The sequence below is a fragment of the Poecilia formosa genome, unplaced genomic scaffold (assembly GCF_000485575.1).
Source record: "Poecilia formosa unplaced genomic scaffold, Poecilia_formosa-5.1.2 Scaffold224, whole genome shotgun sequence".
In the NCBI taxonomy this organism is placed as follows: Eukaryota; Metazoa; Chordata; class Actinopteri; order Cyprinodontiformes; family Poeciliidae; genus Poecilia; species Poecilia formosa.
The window spans coordinates 914419-925098 of NW_006800163.1; the positions used below are offsets into that span (position 1 = coordinate 914419).

A 10680-nucleotide genomic window follows, 5' to 3' on the forward strand; every position below is an offset into this window, starting at 1 on the left:
ACACACACACACACACACACACACACACACACACACACACACAAACACACACACACACACACACACACACACTCGCATACTGACAGCATGGCTCATAATGTTATCAGCTGTCAGATTATTGTTGCTGTTGGTTTTATAATGCCAGGTTGTAATGGGTGCTCTTATTTTTACTTTTCCCAGGATATAAGTTGCTCTTGAGATATTAAACATCACATGATGTTTGAATCTGTCTCATAAAGTGCTGTACTGTATGTGGATTAGTCCGCTGAAGTAAAATTATATTTAAGCACCATGTTTAAGATACTTAACCACTGGTTAACCGCATCTGGCTAACCAGTTAGCTGCTAGTTGATCACAAATGGCTAACTGCTAGCTGCAGTGTTCTCTTGGAGCTAAATTAAAGGGGTATTTCACAGGTTTTTATGAGTCAACATGAACTAGAGTTTTTATTGCATCTATTTCAGAAGTGGTAGTGAATAAACAGTAGATATCGCCAGTGGAAGAACTTTTCTCTTTCAACATGTATGTTGCCTACTGTATGTATTGGTATGTAGTGAAAAATGACATATGGAAATGTTTAATTTGCATGAATCTGATATTTTGTACTGATATGTATTTGTACTTACTTGCCCATAACTCTATATATTTTTGAATGTCTAATTACATAACTTTTCACAAATTAAATTAGATGTGGTGACAAAACACTTAACTCAGTACAGGGGTAGATTTTGTTTTGCCAAATATCTATTTTTACTCTTGCTTAAATATTTTTTCAGTTGCCTAGTTTTTACTTTAAAGGTAATAAAATATACTGAAGTAGTGCCAGTTTGACTTGAGGACATATTTTGGCTACTCTACCACCACTGGTCTAGTTCAGAGTCTAAAAAGTCACAGAAGTTAGATTGAGACAAGCACAAAACCTGAAATATTATTCTCCAACTTTCTACAAGACCAATTACAAATTCTTTAAAATCTGGAAAATGTTTACTGTATCTATGAGAACAATTAAAAGAGGACTCTTAAGATTCTCAAAAATAAGATTAAATCTTATTTTCTGCTGTCAATCCAGCATTGCATCTGGTGTCGTGAGAAGGCGCTCGTATTTGCATACAGCAATTTTCCTTGTCATCTTCTCAGTACATTTTGCCTGAAACATTCTTACTGAACATGTCTAAATAAGCTGGAGCAGCATGAGCTGGAAGCAGTGCCAGAGGCTGATCTGTGGGAACAACCACAGAAATGAGGATCTATCAAAAACCACAGGACAAGCAGAAAATAAATGCCATACTTTGATGTGATTTCTATTTATACTTAAAAGTAAAAAAAAAGTTTTCCATGTGACCAAAACAGCTGATGTGACGTAACCCACATTTGAGTCTCCAGCAGACAATGATGGATGACCTGAGTGTGATTTATGACTGCAGAAGTTTATACAGTTAATCCAATGTGGCTGATTCTCCCTTCAAATTGCAGCAACCTTTCATGATGTACTGAAAGCACAGCTTTACTGTATATTACTTATGCCAGCTGAGCTGTGTGAATGACGTGAACAGAACCTGTGAACCTGTGCGGACTCACAGAGCATCGGGGCAGAACTCGGGCTGCAGCAGCCGCCTGCCCTGCAGGAGGAACACGGTGATATCGAAGGAGTTTACGTCGGAGTACGGCGGGGCCCCACGGGTCATCAGCTCCCACAGCAGAACTCCAAACGACCACTGGAAGAAAAGCGGGAATATTAGCTTCCATTAGCACATCTTTGTTGCAGTTAAAAAAAAAAAAATCACAATCACAAACAGGCCTGTCACGATTGATTTTGCTGGACAATAAATTCTATTGATTTATTGTGATAAAATGATAATATTGTTGCTTTGAGACCATTTTTAAGTAGAAAATAGAACAGATAATGGCATAAGACTGCCCTCATGCTATTAATGCTAGTTATGTTATCTTAGATATTAATGAGTCTACAAGAGTTTTCCTGGTCAAAAACCAGTAAACTTTAATTTTGTAGAGCACTTAACTGGAAGATATTTTCAATATCCAATGGAAATTATTCAGCACATTTTAATTCTTCATGCGATTAACTGATTAATTGCTTATTGTGAAAGGCTTAATCAAAAGAGAACGTAAAGACCAGACAGTATCTGGTCTTTACTTTAATAATAACCTTACTTAGGCTAATAATAGCACTGCCTCAGCCCAGCATACAGACGAGTTGATGGCTGACACAGCTGCTTGCAAGTTGTCCTGATTGTATGATTGCAAAAAAGCAACAAAACATCATCCCTCCACCACCGTGTTTGAACCAAACATGTTGATTGTGTCAGTATTCTGTCTGTCTGGTTAAAAAAAAACAAGACTTGCAGATGCAGCAGGGTTTCCCCCAGTGTATTATAAGCCTGGCGGGTCATCAGGCTTTACTTGTGCCCCCACCAGGCTAAGCATTGCTTATTTCTTTAAGTCTTTTTAAAATGTTTGCATTTTTTGAGATTTTATAGTTGGTGTTCAGATATTAATCTTTCAATCTTTTAGTAAGACATGACTATCAAGTGATATTTTCAAATTTCCTGTCAACTTTAAACATTTCTTAACTCACAAACACGACGGGTCGCTGCATGAATGACTGCTGAGCGCCCAACCCCCGGGCTTAGCGTGTTCTGGGGGAAACCCTTGTGCAACTTTGCATGCCTCAGCTGATTCTTTCAGATACTACACAAATTAACCACAACATTAAGCATCCTCTTACAATATTATATGTAAAATCTCTCAACATAAAGGTAGAGTTCTTCTTTAAAGGTAAGCCGTGTGACACCTTTACATTTTAAAGAGATTAGAGTAATTATGGCGTTCTCACCACGTCTGACTTGGTAGTGAACTTGTGTGTCTGGAGACTCTCCAGGGCCATCCATTTGACGGGCAGCTTGACGCCGCTCTTATTGTGGACGCTGTAGTATTCTTTGTCGTAAACGTCTCTAGCGAGGCCGAAGTCTGCCACCTTTACCGTGTAGCTCTCATCCAACCTGGCAGGGAAAACAGGCCGTTACCTTCTGTGGTGGGATGCTCGGTTACCTTTGGCTCACTGCCTTGAGCTTTATGTTCCTTCTCTTTCACACGTACAAGAACCAACCGAACACATCATAGACATATTGAGGAACAAAAAGGCCATTTTCTGAATTGTTGAATTAAAACGTGCTTTTATGTACAAAAACTGTTATTTTAATCTACAAAACTGGAAGATCTGTGGTCTGACAGGCTGCTGCTTGCACATGGCACATGCAAAACAGAGTTTGTATATCATTTGTGATGCTAAGCTAATAGAGTCTCTTTGCAGTGACAGAGTTAGCACATATGTTAACATACAACGACCTATAATAAGGTTAAAATATGCAACTACAATGAAAAATGTACCCATGTGTAGGTACATTTATAAATGTACCTAAACATTCCTGTAGATAAAAATCAGATTGTCAGATTGTTAATATTTTGTTAAGAGCAGTACCATTTGTGACGTGAAACATTTACTGTCTCCTGAAAGCTGGTTATAACTGTGTTGTAGTAACTGGCTTTACAAAAGGAGGAGCAGAATAATAAGAGTAATAATAATAATCCATCCTCTGTTTTGGTAGACATGTCTGACAAGCCACACTATTTCTTTATGAAAAGTTACAAATAATGAAAAAAAAAAAAAAACAGTGTTCGTTCTTGGCAATCTGGCAATATTTTGCCACACACATTGACTGAAATTGCAGGGATAAATTAATTTAGATATTTCTGAATTATTCTGCATACAAAAATAAAACATTTTACAAATTTTGCAAGTTTTTGTGAACTTTAAACTCTGTTATCGTGACCATAAGTGGGAATAAAAAATGATGAATGTCATGACCATCTCTAGTTCTTCATTCTACTGTCTTCATTACATTGTAATGAATAACACTGCAGGCAAAACAAAAGAAAATAAAGTTTTTCAGAAGTCAGGAGAGTTTGAATACACAAAAAAGTGTGAGGATAGTTTTAAGCTGTTATTCAAGAAAAATCCTAAGTGTTTTGTTACAGTGCTTTCAACATTTCTGTAGACATTTTTTTCTGTTTTATTTTATCATGTGTAGTTGGATAAAATGCTTGACTGGTGTAAAATAATCCAAACGAGCTCACATGCAGTTTCTGGCAGCCAGGTCACGGTGGACAAACTTCTTGCTGGCGAGGTACTCCATCCCCCTGGCAACCTGCAGTCCGAAGCCCATCAGGTCCTTCACTGTGGGATTCTGTGAGACAATCACATTTACTGATTTATCCATCATCAAACCAATGCGACGCCTAAACAGATGGCGTAAGAGTACAGGGCTTTTGCTGCACCCTCTTACATGCACTTCGTCACGGATGAAGTTGCGCAGGTCACCATGCTTCATGTATGGCAGGACCACCAGCGGTGAACCCTCAGGCGGAAGGCAGATCCCCAGCAGAGAGAGAACATTGGTGTGGCTGAAGTCCTTCATAATGATACCCTCCTTCAGAAACTGGGAAACCTCTTCCAAGTCTGTAATTCCTGTAGATAAAAAATAACACTGATTAAATAATACTGAAATAATTCTTGATTAGATTTAATAGAAAGTGGAAAACACATAGAATAGCTGTCATTCTTCCCAGAATTAGACATTCCAGTAAGTTTGCCCCAAGATAAGACCCTGTAATGCTCAGAGAAACTCAAATAACCTACAAACTCGTAAAATGTTAAAATAGGAGGAGGCTCGGAAAGTGTTCTGGATTCTAGAATAGCAGTGTACATGGTAGCAGCTTATCGCATTATTTTAAAACTTTTCTTCCATTTCTCTGGTTGAAAATCAATCTTGATTTTGTCAGTTTATAAACCCCCAAAGAATCATGTAGGAAGACTAAGACATTATGCTGCGCTGCTTTCAGGTTACGGATTGGGATCTACTGTGCCAGCCACAATGCCATTCCATAAAGCTCTATGTGTCCTGTTTTTTGGTTAATTTGAAGGCCACATAATATTTGGAGGTCTGTAGCTGTTGACTCTGAAAAAAGTTGGGAACCTCAATACCCATTGCCTTTACTGTGTACTTTTATGTGACTTATAATATTGTGGCCAAACTGCTGCCATTGCCATTCACTTCTATTTTGTTGAAACATCCTAATTATTGACTGTAAAATATTTAGTATTTTATTTAGTAAGGAAATTTCCAGACTGAGCTTATTGCAGCAGGGGTCTCCTGTCACTCTAATAACATGGAATGCATTGAGGGTCATGATAGGGTACATATTAGTAACCTAGGTAAGAAACATGATGATTTTGTAAATTATGATAATTTAATGCAAAGTTGCCACTTTTTATGGACTTTCAATGCAACTTTTAGAGCAACTTTGCATTAAGAATGTCAATATTTACCGAATGACACTTCATGACAACTGTCATAAACATTCATAAAGACTTTATGTTCCTGACAGGTGTTATGTCATGTTTTTAACAGTGTCATGTCAGTCTTATGCACACCACTTCAAATAAAGTGTTACCGAGGCTTTAAATGCAGATGATTAGCTTCACCTAAGGGTCAGACTTCAAAGACAGATAGAGATGAGCTGGCAAAGCTGCGTAAAAAACATATTTTCTAAATTGGTCCTCTTTCTACTCAGTTTAATCATCACAAAGCACTAGCTTACGATCAAAGCATCCTCTCGAGGATTTAAAAGAAACAAAAGCCAAAACTGACATTGACTAGTGGCAAAATGAACAAAAAAAACAAAACAAAAAAAAACGTTTAAATCCCCACAGACCAAACCAAGGCAGTCTGAGCTGAGGAGTCCCCCAGTAGCATGAGGCTTCCTCTGAGTGGATGGGTGATTCCTCCACGTTGTTTCAGCATCAATCTACTCGCTCCAGCTGACAGGTTACAAGATTAGCCGGGACCCTAATGTGGTCCTCACCACTGGATGCTCATTCATCACCATTAGGCTGAGCTGAAAGGGGCTGTGGGCTGTGATGGGAAGAGAGCCGTAATCTCACTGTGATATCATACAGTAAGGATGTAGTACAGTGTAGACAGACAAACCGTGCGTGTTTAGACAAGAGCACGGAGTTGTTTCTGTTGTAACCAAGGATGCATCAGTCATCAGAAGCAACTAATTATTACAACTAAACCCAGCACTGTACAAAAAGACAAATGATCTTCTTTTCCAATTCTATCAGGCTAAATGCTATCAGTTTTACATCCCAAATTAATGTTTGTAACTTTAGCTCTCAAAAACCATTTCCATTTATAACCTGACTGTAATCATGTAAAATCTATTGTGAAATGTGGTAAACATGAAAAATGTTGGTAATCCCATCTGACCAGAACTAACTAAAAGGGTTAACTTGGATGTTTTTGAAGCGAGTTTATATGACATAATTTTTACTAATACTTCCCTTTTACTCTAGGTGAAAGAATTAAGTCTGAGACGTTGTAAGAAAAGTCATTACATTCTCAAAGTTGGTGGATCGACCGATAGCGCGATTATTTTTTCCAACAACTATAGAACCTAGAAAGCAGAAACATGCCATATCTGATGTTGCTGCAGATCTCACAACAAAATCCAAACATCCATGTCCGTCTTGGCAGAGCTCTAGAGAAATGCAGCTGTTCTGGTGGATTGCTACAGACGGCAGAGTCAATCAAAGCAGCTTCACATAGTTTTGTTCAAACTAAATTGTATACAGTTAATACAGACTAGTATCACATTGTTTCCCACTGACACAAACATTTTCAGACTTGAAATGCCTGAACTAGCTAAAGTCAAGTGAAACATGAAGTGCACACCTGACTACCTGTCAGACATCCACAACTTTAAGGATAAAAAAAAGGAAAAAAAACACAACAAAAACAAACAAAAAAAAAACTTATTTTAATTTCATACATTTAAAAATGTGTTGTTTTAATTAAGTGAATGTAAAAATTAGAGATGCACTGATCCAATATTAATATCTGTGTCTGTTCCATTATTGGAAAAAAAAAAATTCCAGATCGGATATCGTGACAATGTCCCCAATTCATAAGGGCAGATCTATATAGTCTAATTCTATGCTGTGTGCTACTTTATTATTTATTTTACATTATATCTAGAATTCCTAACTGCATTTTCTGAACCATTTGAAAAAAAGTTTGTTACGATTGATTTTTTACGTGTTTGACCAACGTAGTCAATCTGTTGTTTTTGTCAATTTATTTATTATTTATTTTACATCGACTGTTCTACTCCTAACTGCACTGACTGAACAAATTATAGTCGTTTCTCTGCATTGGATCGATATTGACCGCTACTAAACCTCAGATATCTGTATCGGTGTCTGATACAGATATCGTTTTGAATTGGATGCACCAATTCAAAAAGTGATCCTGAAATATTGTCGTTTTACACAGTCACCAATATGGGTACTAAGAACTGCAAAAACAAGCCCACATCATTAGTCAATAATTGAAGTGTTGGCTGGTTTTGCATTTCAAATGTTTATATCAGCGTTGGAGATCAGAGATTCCTCAGGACATACATTAATATATACATATCTACAAACAGGATAAGATTTATGCATATCACAAGATGGTTTTAACTACAAAAAAATACTAAAGATAAAAACCTAATCCTCCCCGCCTTCCAGAGCAGAGGTAAAACCTTTACCTCTGCTCTGCACAACTTGTTCCATCATCCCCCTTTCTTGATAAAGAAACGAATGCTAACAAAGCTTTTACTCACGATTTAGCGACTTGATAGCACAATGCTGTTTCTGCCCGTCTGGTTCCAGCAGCGTTCCATGGAAAACACAGCCAAAGTGTCCTGCAGGTTACAACATGATGTACATTAGTCAGTTCAGTCAGCATCAATAGTTTAAAACGCTCCTGTTCAAACCTGTGGATGCTAACATGTTTTTAGCCTAAACAAGGTTCACATGGTGATACCACAGTTATTTAAATACAACGAGCTTCATGTATGAGGTAATGTGAAGAAGGCATTGTTGTCATTGAAACACCAATAGAACACCTAGAAAATATGAGCTCACACATCCACTTAGTGTGTAAAACTAAAATTTGCTGCTTATCTTTGAGGATCTACTTTGTGGTTGAGAATTAATTTTCTCTAATATGTATTTACATGCGTTATAGTCAGAATTTAAATGTTTGTGTCAGTAGTAGCTGTGTTTCAATCACAAATGTCCAAAAACTTCCTCAATATTCCACTAATGTTGAGAATTTTGCAACTGTGAAACAAGAAATGCAATTAACATCACACAGGAACAAGTTTAAGTTGTTAAAAAACATCCTCCAACTACTTCTTGTCGTCTTCTTCACAGTTTCCAGGAGCGGTAACATCCGGTTGTCGATCGTCTGATTTGTGTGATGCAAATAAAAGTGTTTTCATTGCAGTTTTGCCAAATAAATCAATTTCGATACGGGAAAAAAAAATCCTCACCTCATCCTAGCAGCAAAACTTTTGATCAAAAAACAACTTTTTTTTTTTTATAAATTAACGTGTTTCCATTAAGCTAATTTATTTTCTAAATTTCAACTAGTGCCTTTTTATGGTCAATGGGAAGACAGCTTGTGTGTGTGTGTGTGTGACAAGGATCTTCAGTTTTAATTTTTCTGTCTTTTAATCATGGTCCACCCAAAGACTGGGTTTGCAAATTAGTGGCTGGAAAACCTATGTACAAAACATCCAACATTGTTTTACGCGTTGATCTCGATGAAATAGTTTAGCTTAATTGCAGCCCTCCCCCTCCTCCACTCTCCATATTGTGTAACAATCATCTCACTGATCCGTAAGGGAAAAAAAGTGTTTCATCCTAAACAGCAAACTTTCTTGAGTTGCCACCGCACTAAATCAGTCCCTTCCAAGTAACCCAATCTGAGGCTTTATTCATTAACATCCCACACAGCCTAATAACCAGCGTCAAGCCCCCCTGAATTATTATGTGTTTTATTGAATTATATCTCCTAGTTAAGACGGGGGGTCTCGGTCCAGCCTGAGAAGGGTGCAGGAGCGAAATGAGCGCGGCGCTCTGCTATCACGTCCCCGCAGATGGCTGGCAGTGTTGGGTTACGGCTCTCCACAATGGACCCTGGGAACATTAGCTGAGAACAAATCATCCTACGCCACTTTGAAGCACTCGAGCAGCCACCAAATCCAGGCTTCAGGGGATAAATTCATATGAAGGGGGCCAACATGCCGCTTTTCTGGAACATTACAGTGCTAAGGGTTTTTCTCAGTTTAATGCTAAATTTGATCTGTTGGGCTAAACCGCCTACCTCCATGTGGTAAAACGGGCTGATCTGGTGTCTGCATGTCAAGTTTGAAGTTTTATAAAGCAAGCATTTTAACTTAACGTAAATCTGATGCAGTAAAAGCACACAAGCATGAAGGGTGGATTAACTCTCGGCTGTTATCTGTTGTAATTATTTCTGAAGTTATGGAATAAGGTTGGATTTACTGCAGAAGGTACAGATGATAAACGGATTATCAAGTCGTGGGAAACAGCTATGTAAACACGAAAATCACCGTGTTTACATTGAGTGAATTTGTTTTCGTAATTTCAATTTGTGTAATTTTATTTTCGATGGAAATGCAAGCAGAGACCTGTTGAAACATGTAAAATTTTTACTTAAAAATAAACAAAGGCACTGAGGTGTAGGAGGCTGCACAAGAGGAAGCTACCTTCCTGTTAGCATCACTGTTCTGAAAGAATCACCAGCAGAAATTCTCTCGCATATGAATATAGTATCACAGCACAAGACTTCCAGAACAATATTATTTGAAAAGATAAGATCAAAGTAGAGGTGTTTGGTCATAATGCACATCCATGTTGAAACACTGCATGCTGGCAGAGATGCATGATGGTAGACAGGGGAGGTGATGAGGGCTTGTTGTGAAATCAAAGGACCAGTGGACTTTGTAGCATAGGGGCGACTGGTATATGTTTGACTCCAGATATCATTTGACAACCTGATTTAGATGAGATAATTTTTATATAAACCTTCGATCAAAACCCGACATCCCACCAGTTGATCACTGACCTCTGCCGATGATCTGGTTGACATGAAGCAGCAGTTGCTCCCTTGCGATCACCACATGCTGCACCTCAGTCAGCAGGTCCGGGTGGAGACAGGACGGGTCGATGTGGACTGGAGCCATCAACAGGGGGGACACCAGGTCACCTTCCATGCCCAGCCCCAGCCCCCCTCCAAGGGTTCCCAGTCTGGGAGACAGCAGCTCCCCATTGGCTCTGTACATAGGAGGAGCTGCCCGACATGTCTCAGGCCTGTCGACACCCTGATCTGGAGAGGCAGAAACAAAAAAAGAGAAGCAGGGGGTCAGAGGTCGGCCGCTTAGTCACAACACCTTGACCTCCGCATGTCAAGGTGTGTTACGTGATTGGAGATGGACAGCTACACAGACACAGAGCTGGAAGGAAAAAGCTTGAGGTTTTCTACTCTGTTAGAAGGCTAATAAATGCAGAAGTTCCTCCAGAAAAGTCAGAACAAGAACCAGAGCTGAAACAGAGAGCGAGGTCAAATGTCCTGAATGTTAACTGTCCCAGAAGGCAAACATTAGCTCATTAGTAAACCCAGGCTCTCCAGACTCAAGGCCAGCACAGAAATCGCTTCAGCTATGATCCAGGGGATCATAATACCA

General features: G+C 38.7%; 1 protein-coding gene across 1 annotated transcript in view; it reads right to left on the bottom strand.

The window, feature by feature from the left end:
• Positions 1-10322, bottom strand: part of LOC103149401 (hepatocyte growth factor receptor) — a gene marked incomplete at its 5' end in the record, with an annotated part of 14676 nt that extends 4354 nt beyond the window's left edge. The window contains 6 exons of the mRNA XM_007568538.2: positions 1579-1715; positions 2855-3020; positions 4156-4265; positions 4365-4546; positions 7747-7827; positions 10062-10322. Of these exons, the coding sequence (XP_007568600.1) occupies positions 1579-1715; positions 2855-3020; positions 4156-4265; positions 4365-4546; positions 7747-7827; positions 10062-10322 (937 nt within the window). The remainder of the gene's footprint in view (positions 1-1578; positions 1716-2854; positions 3021-4155; positions 4266-4364; positions 4547-7746; positions 7828-10061) is intronic.
• Between the last annotated feature and the right edge of the window lie 358 nt (positions 10323-10680).